Below are 23,111 nucleotides of genomic sequence, written 5' to 3' on the forward strand. Positions count from 1 at the left end.
TCTCGTCAGGCCCAGGGTCTTATCTAGCCTGATGCTTTTCAAAATTTCCAGCACATCCCCCTTCTTAATATCAACCTGTTTGAGTCTATTAACCTGGTTCACGCTGTTCTCATGGGCAACAAGGTCCCTCTCTCTAGTGAATTCTAGTGAAGCAAAGTATTAATTTAGGGCCTCCCCCATCTCTTCAGACTCTATGCACAAGTTCCCTCGACTATCCCTCATCGGCCCTAGTCTCACTCTGATCCTCTTATTTCTCACATAAGTGTAGAACGGAGTTTGTATGTTCTCCCCATGTCTGTGTGGATTTCCTCCGGGTGCTCTGATTTCTTCCCACAAGTCCCGAAAGACGTGCTGATAGGTACTTTGGACATTCTGAATTCTTCCTCAGTGTTCCTGAACAGGCGCCGGAATGTAGCGACGAGGGGATTTTCACGATAGCTTCATTGCAGTGTGAATGTAAGTCTACTTGTGACAATAAAGATTATAATTAAAACTTGATGGGTCAAATGAACCCTTTTTGCACTGCAGGATTTCTAATGCTCCGAAACAAACCCAGCCTGTACTGGGCTGGGCCACAGGCAAGATCATGGTGCCCCTCCTCCACACTCTTTCTAGCAGAGTTCCAGAAATCCATATGCTTGAAGCATACGTGGGGCAGCACGGTAGCACAGTGCTTAGCACAGCTGCTTCACAGCTCCAGGGTCCCAGGTTTCAGTCCCAGCTTGGGTCACTGTCTGTGCGGAGTCTGCATGTTCACCCCGTGTCTGCGTGGGTTTCCTCCGGGTGCTCCGGTTTCCTCCCACAGTCCAAAGATGTTCAGGCTAGGTGAATTTTTTTTTTACAGTGCTGAAGGAGGCCATTCGGCCCATTGAGTCTGCACCGGCCCTTGGAAAGAGCACCCTACCCAAGCCTACCTCCACCCTATCCCCATAATCCAGTCATCCCACTTAACCTTTTTGGTCACTAAGGGCAATTAGCATGGCCAATCCACCTAACCTGCACATCTGTGGGAGGATACTGGAGCACCCGGAGAAAACCCACGCAGACACGGGGAGAACGTGCAGACTCGGCACTGATGTGCGGGTTAGGTGGATTGGTCATGCTAAATTGCCCTTAGTGTCCAAAAAGGTAAAGTGGATTACGGGGATAGGGTGGAGGCGTGGGGTTGAGTAGGGTGCTCTTTCCAAGGGCCGGTGCAGACTCGATGGGCCGAATGGCCTCCTTCTGCACTGTAAATTCTATGAAATCTGTCTATTGGGTCACGCCACGGTATTGAACCAAACTTTCCCAAAGGTATGATTTGGTCCATGTTGAATTCCCAGTGTTTGTGCACAAAGAGTGGGTGATGCACATTGATGTGGGAAGTGGGGAGCTGCAGACGGGGAGGGGAGTGGGGTTGGAAGGGACTGTCCCAATGAGCAGCAAGGCATTGAGAGGCAGGAGGCTGAGCCTGGGACGCAAGGTCGGTGTCGGCCGGCGTCATGACGTCACCGCGCGCCACGCACGCCCACACCTATAAAAGCCACGCCCCGTGACGTCAAACGGCAGTGTTTACTTCCGGTCAGTGAGGGCGAAAAAAAAAACTCCGGTTAAATGACAGATTTGAGCCTCCCCCTCGGCCCCGTGATCCGGATCAATTGAAAGAAGTACAGCGGTGACACTTTTGAAACGACTGAGCCGCACTGAAATATCCATCGGAGGCCACGAGGAGGTGCGGCGCCTATGGATTGGTTAATGGGGTAAGTCAAGGGTTTGCTGGCTGATTTGTACCTTGATTGAATTTCGGAAGGAATTCTAAACGCCACAGAATTAGATGTCCGATGAGGGAGGACGTTCTCCTCGATTTTCTGCCCCCCAGTGCGCATGTTTCTGCGCCGCGGCGTGTACTGGGGACTGGAGTTCCCGGACCGCACCGATGGCTGGCAGCCGGAGGAGGAGGAACTACAGCTCCCAGGGTGCAGCGCGGCGGCCCCGTGCGGGAACCGTTAGCAGCCTGGCCAAGCGCGAGGCCTCTGTCCCCGCGCGAGCCCCGCCCCCCTCCCACTGCAGCCCCGCCCCCCTCCCACTGCAGCCCCGCCCCCCTCCCACTGCAGCCCCGCCCCTTCCCACTGCAGCCCCGCCCCCCTCCCACTGCAGCCCCGCCCCCCTCCCACTGCAGCCCCGCCCCCCTCCCACTGCAGCCCCGCCCCCCTCCCACTGCAGCCCCGCCCCCCCCCCACTGCAGCCCCGCCCCTTCCCACTGCAGCCCCGCCCCCCTCCCACTGCAGCCCCGCCCCCCTCCCACTGCAGCCCCGCCCCCCTCCCACTGCAGCCCCTCCCACTGCAGCCCCTCCCACTGCAGCCCCTCCCACTGCAGCCCCTCCCACTGCAGCCCCTCCCACTGCAGCCCCTCCCACTGCAGCCCCTCCCACTGCAGCCCCTCCCACTGCAGCCCCTCCCACTGCAGCCCCGCCCCCTCCCACTGCAACCCCGCCCCCTCCCGCTGCAACCCTGCCCCCTCCCGCTGCAACCCCGCCCCCTCCCGCTGCAACCCCTCCTGCTGCAGCCCCTCCCGCTGCAGCCCCTCCCGCTGCAGCCCCACCTCCTCTCGCTGCACCCCCTCCCGCTGCACCCCCGCCCCCTCCTGCTGCACCCCCGCCCCATCCGCTGCAGCCCCGCCCCCTCCTGCTGCAGCCCCGTCCCCTCCCGCCCCCTCCTGCTGCAGCCCCGTCCCCTCCCGCCCCCTCCCGCTGCAGCCCCGCCCCCTCCCGCTGCAGCCCCGCCCCCTCCCGCTGCAGCCCCGCCCCCTCCCGCTGCAGCCCCCGCCCCCTCCCGCTGCAGCCCCGCCCCCTCCCGCTGCAGCCCCGCCCCCTCCCGCTGCAGCCCCGCCCCCTCTCGCTGCAGCCCCGCCCCCTCCCGCTGCAGCCCCGCCCCCTCCCGCTGCAGCCCCGCCCCCTCCCGCTGCAGCCCCGCCCCCTCCCGCTGCAGCCCCGCCCCCTCCCGCTGCAGCCCCTCCCCCTCCCGCTGCAGCCCCTCCCCCTCCCGCTGCAGCCCCGCCCCCTCCCGCTGCAGCCCCGCCCCCTCCCGCTGCAGCCCCGCCCCCTCCCGCTGCAGCCCCGCCCCCACCCGCTGCAGCCCCGCCCCCTCCCGCTGCAGCCCCGCCCCCTCCCGCTGCAGCCCCGCCCACTCCCGCTTCAGCCCCGCCCCCTCCCGCTTCAGCCCCGCCCCCTCCCGCTTCAGCCCCGCCCCCTCCCGCTTCAGCCCCGCCCCTCCTTCCCCTGCAGCCCCGCCCCTCCTTCCCCTGCAGCCCCGTCCCTCCTACCCCTGCAGCCCCGCCCCTCCTACCCCTGCAGCCCCGCCCCTCCTACCCCTGCAGCCCCGCCCCCTCCTACCCCTGCAGCCCCGCCCCCTCCTTCCCCTGCAGCCCCGCCCCCTCCTTCCCCTGCAGCCCCGCCCCTCCTTCCCCTGCAGCCCCGCCCCCTTTTGCCCCACTCCCTTTCGCCCCTCTTCCCGGCCCTCTCCACGGCCCTGTCGTCCTGCCCCTTTCCCCACCCCTGTCGTCCCGCCCCACTCCCCGCCCCTGTCGTCCCGCCCCTCTCCCCGCCCCTGTCGTCCCGCCCCTCTCCCCACCCCGTCGTCCCGCCCCCTCTCCCCGCCCCTGTCGTCCCGGCCCCTCCCCGCCCCTGTCGTCCCGTCCCTCTCCCCGCCCCTCTCCCCGCCCCTGTCGTCCCTGCCCCTCTCCCCGCCCCTGTCGTCCCGCCCCACTCCCCGCCCCTGTCGTCCCGCCCCTGTCGTCCCGCCCCTGTCGTCCCGCCCCTCTCCCCGCCCCTCTCCCCGCCCCTGTCATCTCACTGTCTCATTCTCTTCCCCGGTCCCCACATTGCCAAATCCTGTCCCATTCTTTCCTTCCCTCTGGCGCCCCCGCTTCGCCTCCCACAACCCCGCCTATGACGCCATGAATAAGATTTAATGCACACCATATACAGTGCTTGTTGCTCACTGCGCTTGTCCTTGCCTTATGTTTGAATCAAACCTGTTGGACTTTAACCTGGTGTTGTAAGACTTCTTACTGTGCTCACCCCAGTCCAACGCCGGCATCTCCACATCTTGCCTTATGTATGCAGCACTTCAGTCATACCGGGAGGAAAAAGTTTCACCAGGGAATGTGGCAATCCTATATGTGAACGATGGTCAACAAATTGTCTTATTGGCTATACATAGAACACAGATGGGCCGCAAGTTGCCCACCACTGGTGCACATACATATTTGAAGAAGGATGTAAATGCGTTGGAAGCAGTTAGGAGGAGGTTTACTAGATTAATACCTGGATAGGGCGGCTTGTCTTATTTAAAAAAAAAAAAAATCGGAGTACCCAATTACTTTTTTCCAATTAAGGGGCAATTTAGCGTGGCCGATCCACCTAACCTGCACATCTTTGGGTTGTGGGGGTGAAACCCACGCAGATGCGGGGAGAATGTGCAAACTCTACACGGACAGTGACCCAAGGTCGGGATCGAACCCGGGACCTCAGTGCCGTGAGGCAGCAGTGCTAACCCACTGCGCCACCGTGCTGCCCATGATTTCCACTTCTTTCTGAAATATTTTCTGTGGGTTCATAATAATCATAATAATCTTTATTATTGTCACATGTGGGCTTACATTAACACTGCAATGAAGTCACTGTGAAAATCCCCTAGTCGCCACACTCCGGCGCCTGTTCGGGTACACAGAGGGAGAATTCAGAATGTCCAATTCAACTAATAAGCATGTCTTTCAGGACTTGTGGGAGGAAACCGGAGCGCCCGGAGGAAACCCACACAGACACGGGGAGGACGTGCAAACTCCTCACAGACAGTGACCCCCGGATCCTCAGCACCGCATTCCCAGTGCTATCCACTGCGCCACATGGGGCGGGTTGTCTTATGAGGAAAGGCTGGGCTTGCATACGTTTAGAAGCGTAAGAGGCGACTTTACTGAAACAAAAGATCCTGAGGGGTTTTGACAGGGTGGATGTGGAGAGGCTGTTTCCTGTTGAGGGAGAATCTAGAACTAGGGTGGGTCACTGTTTGAAATAAGGGATTCCCCATTCAGGACATAGATGAGGAGAAATCTTTTCTGAGGGTTGTGCGTCTCTGGGACTCTCTTCCTCAAAAGGCAGTGGAAGGAGAGTCTTTGATTATTATTAGGGAACAGCAGGATAGATTCTTGATTAACAAGGAGGTGAAAGGTTCTCGGGGGTTAGGCAGAGTGTGGGTTTGAGGTTACAATCAGATCAGCCATGATCTTATTGAATGGTGGAGCAGGCTCGAGGGGCCGAGTGGCCTCCTTCTGCTCCTAATTCGTATGTTTGTGTGTAACCCAGGGGTGGGCAAACTACGGCCCGCGGGCCGCATGCGGCCCGCCAAAGGTATTTCTGCGGCCCACCAAGTCATTACAAAAAAAAAAAAAAAAAATTTTAAAAAAAAATTTTTTTTTTTTTTTTTTTTTTTAAAAGGTTAATGGGTGGGGGGGCTGTTGGGTTACTTACTGGTATAGGGTGGATACGTTGACTTGAGTAGGGTGATCATTGCTTGGCACAACATCGAGGGCCGAAGGGCCTGTTCTGTGCTGTACTGTTCTATGTTCTATATGAGGCGCCCAGAATCATAACCGGGTGAAGTAATTATTTTACTTAATATACTATGCGGCCCTTTGTGAATTGTGAATTTCTGAATGCGGCCCTTGCACGGAAAAGTTTGCCCACCCCTGGTGTAACCCAACCCAACAGCAGATCAACCAAATCAGGGTATGTAGGACAAAGGGGGGATTCCCACTCGAGTTGGATTGGAAATGTCCAAGATGAGGAACCCAAACCCAACTTGTTTGGGAGTTTCAAACCAAACAGGGTAAAGGGCATATCCCAAATCCTATGGAGTTGGACGCAAGAACGGTACTGTTCAAGGCATAAAACTGAGGCGGCAGGGTGGCGCAGGGGTTAGCACTGCTGCCTCCGGTGCCGAGGACCCAGGTTTGATCCCAGCTCCGGGTCACTGTCCGTGTGGAGTTTGTACATTTTCTCCGTGTCTGCATGGGTCTCACCCCACAACCCAAAGATGTGCAGGTAGGTGGATTGGCCATGCTAAATTGTTCCTTAGTTGGGAATTTAAAAAGAAATTAAGGCAGAAAACTGAGCTGGGCATACAATGAAGGATATAACTCAACCCGTTGTTCAGGTTGTTCATTGCTAATAGGGTTTGGAGGGAAATAATTCAGACGTGGTCAATGGAAGTGCCCAGTTCCAGCTTATCACAGGAGAGCTACTCTTAACCCATTCTTCCTTCTGTATGACCTCACTGGCTCATTTCTGTTGCATGTAAATCTTTTCAACCTTGTTGTCCTGCATTTCTGGCCTTGATCTTTCACCTAGGTTTTCAACTTAAGGAATAAAAATGTCAGATCCACGTGCTGTGTAACGGGAGAGGGTCTCGGCAAACATGGGCATGAGGGATTGTGTAAAACGAATTCAGTGAGTGCCTGCGAGGTTTGTCAGAAAGCAAATGTTTGGTGCTGAAATTCAATCAGGCAGAGAATCGTGTAGACTTGGTCATTTGTAAGGCGAGTCAGATAGTTGGAAAGTTGAAGAGTGGAGGTTAGTTGGAAATGTTTGCTTGTATCTTTAAACCATTGACTGCTAAAACTCAGCGTCTGAATCAGGCTTGATATACATAGGTGGATTGATGGAGCTGTCCTAGTTTTTAATAGATATACTTGATAAGGCAGCTTACATGGAACTGTTCTTTTTTTACCTGATCCAAGTTGCTGCATCCACCTTGATTAAAATTAGATTGTGGGTAAGGTTAAGAGACGGTTGCACGAGTGGCTTCACAGCGCCAGGGTCCCGAGTACGACTCCCCGCTGGGTCATTGTCTGTGCGGAGTCTGCACGTTCTCCCCGTGTCTGTGTGGGTTTCCTCCGGGTGCACCGGTTTCCTCCCACAGTCCAAAGATCCAGGTTAGGTGGATTGGCCATGAGAAAGTGCCCTTAGTGACCAAAAAAGGTTAGGAGGGGTTTATTGGGTTATGGGGATAGGGTGGAAGTGAGGGCTTAAGTGGGTCGATGCAGACTTGATGGGCCGAATGGCCTCCTTCTGCACTGTATGTTCTATGTAAGTCAAATCTCACGTGGGAAAATCATCAAGGAGTTTGACAATATGACATGGGTACACGTTCGTATCACCGCAGGCAAGAAACCAAGCCCTGAAGCGGATATGGTCCAAGCCACCAAATGTTCAGCATCTGTGTATCAGACGGATTATAAATAATGTTGGAAGGGTGGCACGATGGTGCAGTGGTTAGCACTGCTGCCTCACGGCGCTGAGGATCCGGCTTGGATCCCAGCTCCGGATCACTGCCTGTGTGGAGTTTGCACATTCTCCCCGTGTCTGATTGGATCTCACCCTCACAGCCCAAAGATGTGTAGGGTAGGTGGATTGGCCATGCCAAATTGCCCTTTAATTGGAAAACAAATTGGGCGCTCTAAATTAATTTTAAAATAATAATGTTGGAAGGCTGACCATGGGGATTTCAAAATGCAATCGGAGTAACAAAGTCACCTGTGCTTGAATGATTCTGAAATAATTGTTTCTGTATTTAAACACTAGAATAGTAGGTGAAGAGTAAAACATTTCCCAAAATTCACCATTTGTGTTATGTGTAATTGTCAGACACTACCATTCTCTGGAACTTTGACTCCTTGTCTGCAGAAGATCCAAGCTTATCTCTCAGCGTCGGTGCCTCCTGCTTGTTACACTCTGTCATGTATTCCAGACTTGACATTTCAAAGGTTTCTCTGTATCGGGAGGGACTTGACAGACTGTTTTCTGTGGAAAGTTTTGTGTTGCTTACCTCCTACCTGCAAGTGGTTCTCATCTGAATTGTTGAGGACTTCATGTGTTTATAGGTGCCAGAATTAAACAAAAATGTACTGGGGATGCATCGTTGGCACCTGATAGGGGAAAAAAAGGGTTAACATTTAGAGACCTTCATCAGAACCTCTTGTGGATTTCCTACTGAACAATATGGGTAGAAAGAAAACTGGATGTTTTTAGGATCATGTCGGAGATGGAAGTTTTTTGTTGCAATTGAACTGTCATGTTTCGAATGGTACTGTACAATCGGCAATTTCTTAGTTACATTTTTGTCCCATAATGCTAATCTTTTATACCCTGCTCTAAGGTCCAGGCTCCCATTGAGATCTTTTCCATGTGCAGTCATCCAGTACATTATAATAATCTTTATTAGTGTCACACATAGGCTCACATTATCACCGCAGTGAAGTTACTGTGAAAATCCTCAAGTCGTCACCCTACGGGTACACTGAGGAAGAATTCAGAATGTCCATTTCACCAGCAACATTCAAACAAACTCAACCAAATCAACTTTGATGGACTGGACACTCTGTCCCGATGCTGAAAAACGAGTTCCCCCACTAGGTCCTGGTTACTCGACTCTCAAATGGCCAGTATTCCAGAGGAGGACAAATAAAGACACTTGGTCATTGTCTGTGAGGAGTCTGCACGTTCTCCCCTTGGAGCGTGGCAAAATTGATAATATCAACTGGGAGGAGCTTTCTGCCAATTGCTCAGAATGGTGACAATTTGTCCATCAAGCTACATCACGTTTTTGAGTCGCAACGTCTTTATGAATAGTCAAAGTCACGCTAGAAAAGAAAGTAAACCCTGCACTCCTGATCCCACTGCCTCCTGGGACATTCTGCTCCATGTGCTCAAAGATCTGTACATTGAGATTCGGCCAGTTTCAGTCACATGAAGACCCTTGACAGAAACTCACGATCCTGATTAGACATCATCCTCTAATCAAGGGACAGGCGACAATATATACGGAATCCTGGTGGCATCAGAAACAATAAGGGCAACAATTTGGTGAATCCAGTTAATAACTAGACTCAAAGAGGAGAAGATTTGAATTGTTCGTGGTTATCATCGAAACATCAATGGAGCTATTTGATGCTGTCAATGAGTATGCTCTTTCTACTGTGGCAGCTTGGAATGAGCTTTACTTTACATCAAACTAATTATGCTGACAACTTAATTGTTCAGTATAGAAATGGTTTGACTTCACACCAAGCCGGTCTTCACTCTTGCCTGCGAGGGCTTGATATTGATATTTATTTCTTGAGGTGGGTGATTATATTTCTTAGCACTGTTCCACAATGAGTACATCACACAATAAAGATAGCCCATGGCAAAACTAAGAAATTGAAAGTTGGATCTTAAGCTGGTATTTTCATTCTCCATACTTGTTGGAAATCTCTTGGCTGATCAATTCAGTATTGTCTACAAGCACTGCCTTTAGAATGGAGACCCTAATTGTCCCCTCTGGCACTATTTCAAGAGGTGCAGGGGACTTCTCCCAGTTTCCTGGCGAATGTTAAATCCCCATAGTAACACAGTGGTTAGCTCAGTTGCTTGACAGCTCCAGGGTCCCAGGTCCGATTCCCGACTTGAGTCACTGTCTGTGCGGAGTCCGCATGTTCTCCCCGTGTCTGTGTGGGTTTCCTCCGGGTGCTCCGGTTTCCTCCCACAGTCCAAAGATGTGCAGGTTAGGTGGATTAGCCGTGCTAAATTGCCCTTAGTGTCCAAAAAAAAGGTTAGATGGGGTTACTTGGTTATGGGGATAGGTTAGAAATGTGGGTTCAAATGGGGTGCTCTTCAAAAGGCTGGTGCAAACTCGATGGGCTGAATGGCCTCCTGCACTGTAAATTCTATGATTCTATTTGAAATGGTTCAGTGCAGCATGTCCATGGAATGAAGTAACTAGCATTTTCATTTTTAAGGTAGCAGTTTAATAACGTTATGTAGCAACTGGAAGAAAACAATTTGTAGGTCAAATCAGCATTGTTTCATGATTTGGCAGAGATTAAAAATGTTCCCAACTCCCCATATTCTTTTGGATCTCCACGTAATGATTTCTGGTTGAGATCTCACAGAAGAGTGCATTATTTCAGTATTTGCCAGTAGTACTGTACTCTGGCTGCTTTTAGTTGTGGCATGTGATTCCAGCGTGACCTTTCATCCCTTTCCTTAATTTCATGCTTCTCATCCCTCCACACTCTGGAATTTATCACATGGGAAATTGTAGGGGCTATCATTACACTGTTCAGTACCCAAGTTTGATCAAAAGTAACACAAGAATAAAAGTGAAGACGAGCACAGTTAGCTATTCCTCCCCCTCCAAAAAAAACCTTGTCTATCCGCTTTATCCTGACTTACAAAGCTGTCTTGCATTGAGCAGTTTAGTCATAAAACCTCCAAACCAAGATGCAAAGCCTGCTGGTAAGCAAATAACGTACACGAGTGTCGGTGTGGCCAAGTGATACAACACTCTAGGTTGGAGATGGAGCGCACTATGGAGACTTGAGGATCTAATTTAGACTATAGAAGTTCCTTTGCTGGAAGATACTGACACTTGGATGCAATGAGGCCTTTACCTGTCTGTTCGGCTGGATGTAAAAGATCCCAAAATGTACTGGTGTAATGGGTAGCGTTTGCCACAGTTCCAGATGACTATAGGCTACTTTCCCATTTGAGGGGGAGAGCAGGCTGGTGATGGTTTACTGAGGGTCACCACACCTCCAGTGAGGGGCAAGGTTGAGAAGGCAGAGTTCGGGTTATCCCTTAATTTACCCCTTAATCAACACCATTGAAAATGGATTAAGCTGGTCACTTATTTCTGTTTTCGGAACCCTGCTGTGCACATGATGGCTGCCAAATGTGCAAAATTACGGTTCCAAGATAATTCATGTTAGTGTTTTGGGATGTCCTGAGGGTGTGAAGGCACAATGTTTTAAAAAAAGAATTACCTGTTTCTGTACACGTTCTATGTAAATACCAACACCAGCCAATGTTCTCACCTTTCTGAATAAGACTGCTAGATTCTTAGAACAGTACAGCACAGATCAGGCCCTTCGGCCCTCGATGTTGTGCCGAGCAATGATCACCCTACTCAAACCCACGTATCCACCCAACAAACCCCCCCCCCCCCCCCCCCCCCCCAACCTTACTTTTTAGGACACTACGGGCAATTTATCATGGCCAATCCACCTAACCCTCACATCTTTGGACTGTGGGAGGAAACCGGAGCACCCGGAGGAAACCCACGCACACACGGGGAGGACGTGCAGACTCCGCACAGACTCTGCTAGCTGTGTGAAATTGCAGAGACAGTTTAGTGCTGTGGGCCCACACCTGTTAGGGGTTGATCAGAGTGGCCAAACTCATTTTCCCCTGGAAAAGACTTGCTCTATATTATATTGATATCTCTTGTAAAAATTCCAAGCTCTTTACAGGTAGCAAGTTACTTTGAGATAGCGTGCACAAAATGCAAGCAGCCACTCTGCACACAGCAAAACGCCATAAACAGCAGTTAAATTAAATGGCCAATTATTTGACAATCAGGAATGTTGGCCAGGACCTGTATAAGGCACTATTAAAGTGGGCTGTGTTCGAATCCTGGTCTCGGATTTGTAAGGGCAGAGTGCTTTGAAAATAAAACTAGTGGTTCAGCTCAGTTGGCTGGACAGCAGGTTTGTGATGCAGAGTGAGGTCAACAGCACGAGTTCAAACTCCTGTACCGCTGGTGTTGGTATTTACATAGAACATGCACAGAAACAGGTAATTCTTTTTTAAAAAACATTGTGCCTTCACACCCTCAGGACATCCCAAAACACTAAACATGAAGGCTCTCTCAACCTTGCCCCTCGTCTGGGGTGTGGTGATCCTCGAGTTAAATCATCATCAGTCAGCTCTCCCTCTCCAAAGGGGAAAGCAGTGTATTATCATCTCGGGTTATGGTGACTTTACTTACCACATATCATGCTGAAACATACCATGCTATTGATTTGGACTGAAGTTATGACCAGTTGTAAGGTGGCTCTGAGCTGTGGTTTTTTACACACCCCTCTTTTTTTTTTTTCTTTTCCCTCTCTTTCAAGTTGCTTCATTTGTAATTGAATCCTAGCCAATTCAAATAAAAACAAAATGCTGAAAGAACTCAGTATGTCTAGCAGCAAGTCCAAAGAAGAGAAATATGTTAAATCCTGTTTCTCGCTCCACAATGCAGCACTTTCTGTTTTTATTTCACATTTCCAGCATCTGCAGTATTTTGCTTTCATCTTCGCCAACTCAAGCTGCGTTTTATCTCGATTACCTTTTCTTTCCTCAAGGTTCAGATGTTGAGCCAATACCGAACTATTTCTGCTTCCATGGAGCCTACTTTTAACATTTCCAACTTTTCTGCCACTGCTTTTAAATTTACCTTTGTTAACTGTCGCAAGGCACACAGAAAAATGCTCTTTTGAGGAAAGCTTTTGAAATAGTTGTTTTTTAATTTTGCAATGAATACAGCAAACTTTACTGTGAAATATTGTTTGTTTAAAGCTTAGCAAATCACAATATACTCGCCTCCCTGTGCTTTTGAAATCTTGCAAAGAACACCTAATTTTGTTACAATCCTCGATTTAAAAAAAAAATATTTTTGATACATATTTTTCCAATTAAGGGGCAATTTAGCGTGGCCAATCCACCTCCCCTGCACGTCTTTGGGTTATGGGGGGTGAGACCCACGCAGGCATGGGGAGAATATGGATCCCCGATAGCTTTCAAAGAAAAATCCGAACTTCCAGTTGATAGCTGAAAGAATGATGTGTCAAGATTTCACTTTTTAAAACATTTACTGTAGTAAGTAATTCACTAAGATATCATTGACAAAACTGTCCTTTCTCTTTGCAGGCAACTACCTCATTTAACTTTTGATATGTTATGGCTTCACGTTACACGGTCCTTTAAGTGGACCCTTCATCATCCAGAAACCAGTCTAAAATTCTCAGCTCCCAACAACTTGCTTTGTTTTTACTTGCTCAGCTGGGTATCTCTAACCCCAGAACTACCTTTCTCTAATTCCAAGCTAGGCAAATCTTCCAGCCTCCTCTAAATCCACACAAACTCGGTCTTCAATCTGAGTGCGAGCCCTCACGTGTGGTCTATGTGATGACCGATAGGGTCAGCACTTTCTTTGCTCAAAAGTGCAGGCTTGGCTGTTTCTATCTCGTGCTTGCTCCCTCTCAAGATGTCTGCAGACTACACAAACCAAAACTGCTGTCTGTGATGGGTTTATAGGGAAGCCTGTAACCTCAACTCAAAAATGGCTTCCTCTACCCTCTCTTCCATGGCAATGTGAACCATTGAATCTAAAAATGCTACCTGGTTATCTTTGATCATAATTCCCTTTCATTATAAAAGATAATGGATTGTTTACAGTACCAATTTTTACATCTCAATAATTATAACACCTTTTTAGAATTTGGGAGCCTCTGGGTCTACTCATGGTATTCCCAGAGGCTGGTCATTGTGTCTCAGTCTCTCACCTTCCTCTCAGTAAAACAATCTGTCTTCTCTTGATCTCTACCAGTCAAAGCACCCAGACTTACTGCCAGGCAGACTGCAGGTTGTATAAAGCCACAGTGCCAGAATATCATTATCTTTCAACTAAAATATACCGTTCTAAAACATAATTATCTTGGAAACCTAAGATTAACAATTGTCACAAAGTTTTGACATTTGGATTAAAAAGAAAGATTTTTCTTCGTGATGAATCCTGGATAACATTTGACACTAGCAGAATTTTAACACGATACATAGCTTGTGCCTTTTGTTGTAAATGCGGATTCTCTGTAGACCTATGAGTTGAATTTGGAATGACCCATAAATTATCTTCCTTTGTATTTTGAATAAAATGGTGGCTTTCTTTGTTAATTCAGCACTGACGGGGTTAATGCCTCGGGATTTTTTGTACATTACAGAGCCTGCTGAGGCTTGTTGCGTTGCAGTTTGAATTAGATCATTTTCCTTTTTAGTTTGCAGCACAGTTTCATCTGCACGTTTCATTGTGTCTCCACCTTTTTTTACCCCTCCTTGCCGACATCGTCCAAAGAATATTCCCATCTTGTTCTTTAAACTGCTGACCTATCTGCCCAGAAATTATTTGAATTGTAGCATCTCAGCTGCCGTGCAGGTTGGCTCAGCTGAAGAAGGCGAGAAGACTGCACCTGATGGAAATGAGTTGCTCTCTTACCATTGGCTGCACTGGAAATAAATATGGCTTTATTGTTCCCATAGCAGCGGTGACCTGGTTTTCTGTGTGTTGCAAACTTTTGTTGGACTGCTGTTTAAAAGCATAACAGTGGAACTAGATCGCTCACTTTTAATGTTAGAAATTGGGAATCTGGGCGGCAGAGTGGCACAGTGGTTAGCACTGCTGCCCCACAGCGCTGCAGTCCTGGGTTCGATCCTAGCCCCGGGTCACCGTCGGTGTGGAGTTTGCACAACCCAAAGATGTGCAGGTTAGGTGGATTGGCCATGCTAATTGTTCCTTAGTGCCAAAAGTTTTAAGTGGGGTTACAGGGATAGGGCGAGGGAATGGGCCGAGATAGGGTGCTCTTTCAGAGGGTTGGTGCAGATGTATAGGCTGAATGGCTTCCCTTTGCACTGTAGGGATTCTATGGATTCTAGAAGTAGCAGTGCAAAACAAATGACAGGTCTCTGACAGGAGTATTGCTCTACCGAAGATCCTTAGCGAACATGAAAGGAACCTTAAAACAGCACAGAACGGAATCAAAGCTGGCACCTTCTGTCCTGTGAGACTCAATGCTACGTGGGGCAGCGTCTTTACCCACTAGGCCTAGGGGAAACTACCAAATCCTCCTATCTTTCTTATAATATGATCTCGTCATGCAGCAATCTCCTTATCGTGTAAGTGTTTGCTTTGACATGCCCTGTCGCAAAAGTGTTCTGTCAAATAAGTGATGCGGAAAAAATAGGATCATAATGATTCTGTTTGTATCCATTTCACAATGTTAGATTGTTTTTTATAATTACAGTTCATTACGTATTCAGCTCTGGTTGTAGATAGATGGATAATTTACAACTTAAGTTGAAATCTGGTTTAAGTATCTACTCTAAACAGCCCTTACCCGGGGATTCATTAAAAAAAAAATTAATTTAGAGTACCCAATTCTTTTTTTTCATTAAAGGGACAGTGTAGCGTGGCCAATCCACCTACCCTGCACATCTTTGGGTTGTGGGGGTGAGACCCATGCAGACACAGGGTGAATGTGCAAACCCCACACAGACCGTGACCCCCCGGACGTGATTGAACCCGGACCCTCAGCACTGCTAACCACTGCGCCACCGTGCCGCTCCCAATCTACCCGGGTATTCAATGGCTGGAATCCAGCGGGGTGGGACATTGATAAAATAAAATTCAGAAATTCTGAACTTCGGGGTGGCACGGTGGCGCAGTGGTTAGCACTCATAAAGAAACCATGCTGCAAATGTACAGTGGTTCTGTCATTGACAGAAGAGATAAAAGGCATGTTTATGTTCCAGGTAGTTTACCTTGTCAGAATGGCATGCGCGCTGAACATAGAACAGTACAGCACAGAACAGGCCCTTCGGCCCTCAATGTTGGGCCGAGCTCTGTCCGAAACCAAGATAAAGCTATCCCACTCCATCATTCTGGTGTGCTCCCTGTGGCTATCCAATAACCGCTTGAAAGTTCCTAAAGTGTCCGACTCCACTATCACAGCAGGCAGTCCATTCCACACTCTAACCACTCTCTGAGTAAAGAACCTACCTCGGACATCCCTCCGATACCTCCCACCCCGAACATTGTAGTTATGCCTCCTTGTAACAGCTACATCCACCCGAGGAAATAGTCTCTAAACGTCCACTCTATCTATCCCCCTCATCATCTTATAAACCTCTATTAAGTCACCACTCATCCTCCTTCGCTCCAATGAGAAAAGCCCGAGCTCCCTCAACCTTTCCTCATAAGACCTACCCTGCAATCCAGGCAGCATCCTGGTAAATCTCCTTTGCACCCTTTCCAATGCTTTCACATCCTTCCTATTGCTGGGAAAGGATCTATGTCAAAAAAGTTAATCTTGCACCTGCTCTGAATTGGTAACAATTCTTTCTTTTGATCATAGAATCACAGAATCCCTACAGAGCAGAAGGAGGCCATTTGGCCCTTCGAGTCTGCACCAACCCTCTGAAAGAACATTACCCAGGTCCACTCCCCATCCTGCCCTATCCCTATAACTTAACCTGCACATCCCTGGGCATGAAGGGCAATTTAGCATGTCCAATCCATCTAACCTCCACACCTTTGGACTGTGGGAGGAAACCGGAGGGAACCCACGCAGACACAGGGAGGACGATGCAGTAGTGCTAACCACTATGCCACCGTCCCGCCCATTTAAATTCCGATTTCCAAATTTCAGACGTTCATTTAAGTCTATTGGACCATTTTTCTTGCACTTGACTCACTTCTTGTTATGCTGTTGCTCTTAATGTTGGCTGTCAACAGCATGATTGACTCTTTTCTGATTAAGCGTTCTTTTATAGCACTGTTCCTATATCTTGTAACCGGCCTGCACCACATCAAACTTTAGAGTTAGATGAGCAATGAGTGGCTTAGGCCTAGTCAGCACTGTGATTTGTTGTCATGACGGCCTAGGTCACATTTGCCTCCATTAGTCATGTAATTATGCATGACATTGCCACCACATTTTGTATATGGCTGTAAAATATAGTCACTCGACAGGCTATACTGCAGGACACATTAGCTGTGTAACCCATTAAGGGACTGTTTTCCGCTAAGATTAACCTGTAGCTTTTGGAAAAGTGTTGAGGCATATTTGATATATATGGCTTCCGTAGGATTGAACACCGTGGTTTGGCTGGGAAACTTTCATGTCATATCTTCTTTTCTCTCTTTAGGTCCGTATCGAGCCACATGTCAGTTTCCAGTTGAGTGGCAAGTAGCCTCTGCCAATCTTTTATGTGGCGAACCATTATGAAATAATGGATGTGGCTCAAAGTCATTCCCCAGCACTGTGGGTATACCTAGACCGCCTGGAGGCAATAGAGGATGAGCAATAAATGCTGGCCTAGTCAGTGACCCCCACATCCCGTGAAATAGTTTTTAAAATCCTGCTTTCCCTTTGCAAAAACCATATCCTGCACTCAATGAGTTTGTGTTGCTGATTGAAACCAGCATCTGCCAGTTCGCCTAGTGACACAGCTGAGGTAATTCACCTGGGAAGATTGGGGAAAGGGTGTGTGCTAATACCAGTCTGAGCTGCACTCTTTCAAGTTCCACCACAATGCCCATAGGAAATGCTTTATGAAGGCTCCAGTGGGTTTCTAGACATAGGAGGAGTTAACTGAGAAGAGCAAGGGCAGCACGGTGGCCTAGTGGTTAGCACAACCGCCTCACGGCGCTGAGGTCCCAGGTTCGATCCCGGCTCTGGGTCACTGTCCGTGTGGAGTTTGCACATTCTCCCCGTGTCTGCGTGGGTTTCGCCCCCACAACCCAAAAATGTGCATAGTAGGTGGATTGGCCACGCTAAATTGCCCCTTAATTGGAAAAAATAATTGGGTAATCTAAATTTAAAAAAACAAAAAAAAAAAAAAACTGAGAAGAGCAAAATTTCATTTGTTGCGAATTTTAGCACATGGATACCAGCATTCGTTATTTTTCACCGCCTTCGTTACCTCCTCCGACCCCTCTCTTATTACCCTTGGTTTCCACTGAAGTTCTGTTCTTCCCTCCCCCTCTGTCAGGCCTCTAGGGAGGTGCGCCGCAGCCTCCTCCTTCACTGTATTCCCATACACCAGCCTACACGCTAGTGTAGCGGTTCCCCTACCAGTCAGATTCCCCTATTTAACCTCCATCTACCCCGCTTTATCCCCCCCCCCTGCTTTTTCCGCACCTTTGCCTGAGTTCACTCCGCCTTTGTCATCATTTTGCAGTCCATGTTCTGGCCATTACCTTCTAACATTGTTTGCCCAGACCATTCTTCTGGACAAAACTGTTGGCTTCCTCCAGGGTGTCAAAGTATTGTTCCTTGACCTAGTATGTCACCCATAGCTTGGCAGGGTAGAGCATGCCAAACCACTCCCCATTTTTGTACAGGGCGGATTTGGCACTATTGAATTCAGCCCGGCGCTTGGCCAGGTCAGCATCAATGTCTTGGTACAAGCGAATGGAATGTCCTTCCCACTTGCACTCTCTTGCGCTCTTCGCCCACCACAGAAGCCTCCCTTTGTTCTGATATCTGTGCAGCATCCCGATTGTCGCCCGGGTTGGCTCCCCCGCCTTGCGCCGCTGCCAAAGCGTCCTATTGGTGCGGTCTGTCACTGGGGGCTTGGCATAGCCCTCCTCGCCGACCAGCTTCCCGAGCATTGCTGCTACGTACTCGGCGTGGTTCGCTCCCCTCCGTTCCTTCCGGCAGCCCAACACTTCTCAGATTCTGCCAACGTGTACTCCAGGTCGTCGACTTAGTCTTTGAGCCCCTTCTGGGTTCTGACCAGGCTCGCCACCTTGACCTTGAGCGCCGTGATCTGGTCCACGCGGTCCATGGCGGCCTTCTCGAGGTCCCTTGTCGTCTTCTCATGGGGGCTGTCGCAGCATCTGCTGCCATTTCAACAGCTGCTAGGAGGTCTCTCCTCACTTCCTCTCTATGTCCCTGGAATTCTGAGGTGATGAAGCCCATCAGCCTGTCCATGAATGCCTGGGTCTGCGCTGGGAGTTCTGCGGGATCGGTTATCCCTGGTTCCGTGCCTCCATATGTGGCTGAGGTTTCACTCCCCTCGTCTCTGCTGGCTTTTCGACATAGTGGTTGACTTTTTCCCATCTTGCTTGGCAGTGTGGTTGATTGGCGGGTTGGGGTGCGGGATTGTGGGTACTTTTAGTGCCCATTTGCTGGGGTTAAAAGGCACCGGAAGTCAGGGTAGCAGAATTCTGTCCGTATCTGAAATGAACCACTCCAGCAAGGGTTGGCACTTTCAGCAGACGAAAGGGTGAAAATGCTGCTAGTGTCGGCTGTTGGTAACTGGAGACATTCCTGAAAGTGCTGAGTTAATTTCTCAGAAACATATTCACAAGAAAGTTGGAATTCAAAAGGTGCAACTTCAACAGGATACTGTTTAAAATGTTGGAAAAATAATGGTGAATTGTAGAATCCTTTAACTTTGTACCTTTCCTTGATATAATTTTTTAAATCACTAATTTCCTCATTGAGGAAATGTTGTTAACAGAATGGGTCAGACATTATAGTTTGATGGAATAGTTTGGTCAGAGCATTGGACCATTGAGTGCTGAAACGTCAGTTCTATGCTTTTTGAGATGTGGATCAAGGAGAACATGAAAATGGGTGATTTGAAAAGCAGGGTCAAGTAAATAAAAATAATATTTATAAAGATTTTCGCTCTCCCCACTGTTGTTCGCGCTGGCTATAGAGCCGTTGGCAACTGCTCTGAGAGCCTCAAGGGGCCAGAGGGGACTTGTCCGGGGGGAGGGGGAGAGGGAGAGGAGAGGCGGGGAGAGCACAGGGTTTTGCTCTATGCGGATGATCTGCTTCTGTATGTTTCGGACCCAGTAGAGGGGATGGAAGAAATCATGAAGATTTTAGGGGAATTTGGCCGGTTTTAGTGGTATAAGCTAAATATGGAAAAGAGTGAGATGTTTGTGGTTCAGGCGAAGGGACAGGAGGGGTGATTGGGAGAGCTGCCCTTTAGGTCAGTAGGGGGTAGTTTCAGTTACCTGGGCATCCAAGTGGAGTGGGAATGGGACCGGCTGTATAAATTGAATCTGGCCTGGCTAGTGGACCAAATGAAGGACGATTTTTGGCGATGGGACACGCTTCCGTTGTCTCTGGCCGGGAGGGTGCAAACGGTGAAAATGACGGTCCTCCCGAGATTCCTATTTGTATTTCAGTGTCTCCCCATCTTTATTCCACAGTCCTTTTTTAAGTGGGTCAACAGAGTGAACACGGGCTTCGTCTGGGCGGGCATGACCCTGCGGGTAAGGAAGGTAATGCTTGAGCGGAGTAGGGGAGAGGGTGGCTGGCACTGCCAAATTTTTAGTAACTATTACTGGGCGGCGAATATAGCCATGATCAGGAAGTGGGTGGTGGGGAGGGGTCGGCATGGGAGCGTATGGAGGCGGCTTCATGCAAGGTTACCAGTCTGGGGGCGTTGGTAACTGCACCTCTGCTGTTCCCGCCGACGTGGTACTCCACCAGCCCCGTGGTGATGGCGGCCCTGAGAGTTTGCGGCCAGTGGAAGCGGCATGTGGTAGCAGTGGGAGCATCGGTTTGGGCCCCAATCTGTGATACTCACCGGTTTGCTCTGGGGAGTATGGATGGAGGGTTCCGGTTATGGCGGAGAGCGGGGATTGAAAGGATGGGGGGATATGTTCATAGAGGGGAGCGTTCCGAGTATGAGGGCGTTGGAGGAAAAGTTTGGGTTGGCGGGGGGAAACGAATACAGGTATCTGCAGGTGCGGGACTTCCTTCGTAAACACGTGTCAACCTTCCCGCTCCTACCGCTAATGGGAATTCAGGACAGGGTAGTTTCCAGAGGGTGGGTGGGAGAGGGGAGGGTCTCGGACATTTATAAGGACCTTATGGGGTCTGAGGAGACGCAGACCGAGGAGCTGAAGCGCAAGTGGGAGGAGGAGCTGGGAGGAGAGATAGAGGATGGTCTATGGGCGGATGCATTGAGTAGAGTCAATGCGTCCCCAACTTTGCCAGGCTCAGCCTGATACAGTTTAAGGTTGTGCATCGGGCTCACATGACAGTGGCCCGGATGAGCAAATTCTTTGGGGTGGAAGACGGGTGCATAAAATGCGCGGGAGGACCAGCGAACCATGTCCACATGTTTTGGACATGTCCAAAGCTTAGGGGATTTTGGCAGGGGTTTGCGGATGTCATGTCCAAGATTTTAAAAACAAGGGTGGCGCTGAGTCTAGAGGTGGCGATATTCGGGGTATCGGAAGACCCGGGAATCCAGGAAGCGAAAGGCAGATGTTCTGGCCTTTGCTTCCCTGGTAGCCTGGAGACAGATACTATTGACGTGGAGGGACTCAAAGCCCCCGAAGTCGGAGGTCTGGCTATCGGACATGGCTAGCTTTCTCTGTTTGGAGAAAATTAAGTTTGCCTTGAGAGGGTCACTGTTAGGGTTCACCCGGAGGTGGCAACCGTTCGTCGACTTCTTTGCGGAAAATTAATCGTCAGCAGATTGGGGGGGTGGGGAGTAGTTTAGATTAGAGTTTAGGGGGTAATAAGGGTTTTGCATTATGTTTATTGTTTCATGTGTAGTGTTTACATTTTGTTTTTGTTACTATACCAAAAATACCTCAATAAAATGTTTATATATAAAAAAAGATTTCAATCACAACCTTGTGCATCTTGTATCCAGCGATTGGAAGGAAGTCAACTTGGATTGTGCCCACCTGCTTGCTCTCTGGTTTCCCTCATCTGATCTCCCCGCACAAGGTGCAGTGAGGTTGCTGTTTGCCGAATCGCCCCAGACCCCATCAACATCAGAAATGTACACTTATCTGGAATACTCTTATAACCAGATGAGAGAAAAGCTGTATGCTGGGGCCAGGGGTGATCTGGGATGAGAATTAATTGAAATTCTTTAACTGTTGGCTTGTATCAGATTTTGAATCACTTTCATGGCAGATTTTATGATTTCTAAATCTGTTTTGTTAAACTTGCTGTCTTGCAAGCAATGGATGCCCTTTAGAAATATGTGAAGCACTTTAGGGCTGCCAATTTTTATTTGGTCTGGTGCATGTTTTTGTGAAGCCTTGACATGCCCAAAGTTTGCGCAATCGTGGTGGAGTTTAAAGTTTTCAGTCTGTAATCGAGGATCTAGTCTCGTGCAAAATTGTTTGTTTTGGCTGGATGTCAAACATTTAACTATCTAATAAAGACCAGGGCATTCTGGTTTTATTTTTTTGCAAAATTCTCAGCTGTTAGCTGGGAAATAGTATGTTAACAGTCTCTTCAAAAAAAAAAGATACTGGTGCAAACAGCTCTGCATTTTCTATTTGAACAGATGGAAGCTGTTTCATTCCTGTGAGTGCCAAAGCAAACTGAATCTACTGTATTGGATTGACGGATGAATCAGTCTGGAACACCAGATAGGTCTCAAGACCTCACAGTTCTGTGGACCTCTTTGCAAGTTTCCTCAGCTGTTTACCTGTTCTAATTTACCTGATCTAATTCTATGATCTATGACTCCTTACATTGAGATTTTGCTGTCTATAATCTCACCATTCTGGCTTTAGCTTCCCATACCGTCTTATCAGTCAAAGAAAATCCATATTTGGCTTATGCTGAAATTAAGCAATGTATACAAAAGACTTGCTGGTTTCTCACCCTCATATTATCTATACGCAGACTATTTTGACATTTTGGAATTTACGGTGCAGAAGGAGGCCTTTCGGCCCTCGAGTCTGCATCAGCCCTTGGAAAGAGCACCCTACCAAAGCCCACGCCTCCACCCTATCCCCATAACCCAGTAACCTGACCTAACCTTTTTTTAGACACTAAGGGGCAATTTAGCACGGCCAATCCATTTAACCTGCACATCTTTGGACTGCGGAAGGAAACAGGAGCACCCGGATGAAACCCACGCAGACACGGGGAGAAAGTGCAAACTCTGCACAAATATTCCACACAGATAGTCGCCCAAGGCTGGAATTGAACCCGGGTCCCTGGCGTTGTGAGGCAGCAGTGCTAACCACTGTTTGACTGTGCCACCTTGTCCTTCCAGTATCCTGTTGCTTAATACATTCCAAAAGGCACTGGCCCCATTTCACACAGAAGTGGTGGATGAATATCAGCCTTGTACACTTCCACATATTGCATTCTGCCTATCTCCTATAGTTGTTCCCACACTTCTAACTGGACCAATGTTTTGTTTCACCTCTTTCTCATATCTACCTTCATCAGTATACAAGCCCAGATTTAGAGACTTATCTGTCACTTCCAGCTCCTAAACATCAATTCTGCTCTTTAGCCATTTATCCTCCCATGAGTAAATTGTTTTAATCACCCTGTTTCCAGATCCTTTCAACTCTTATTCCTTCATTCACATATGCAACCTGATCTTCGATGTTGACAGTTTCAGTATCCATGGGTTACTAAAAATGTTTCTCCTGTCCTATTCTAAATTTCTTGTATTTATTTTTCAACTCCTGGAATTGCTTTGGGC

General features: G+C 48.8%; 1 protein-coding gene across 1 annotated transcript in view; it reads left to right on the top strand.

Annotated features, from left to right (window-relative positions):
* The first annotated feature begins 1,536 nt into the window (after window positions 1–1,536).
* Window positions 1,537–23,111, top strand: part of LOC119956332 (MOB kinase activator 2-like) — a 50,437-nt gene continuing 28,862 nt past the window's right edge. Inside the window, exon 1 of the mRNA XM_038783474.1 lies at window positions 1,537–1,739. Coding sequence (XP_038639402.1) covers window positions 1,723–1,739 — 17 coding nt within the window. The 5' untranslated portion in view covers window positions 1,537–1,722. The remainder of the gene's footprint in view (window positions 1,740–23,111) is intronic.

Source organism: Scyliorhinus canicula, chromosome 23 (assembly GCF_902713615.1).
Source record: "Scyliorhinus canicula chromosome 23, sScyCan1.1, whole genome shotgun sequence".
NCBI classification, from domain to species: domain Eukaryota; kingdom Metazoa; phylum Chordata; class Chondrichthyes; order Carcharhiniformes; family Scyliorhinidae; genus Scyliorhinus; species Scyliorhinus canicula.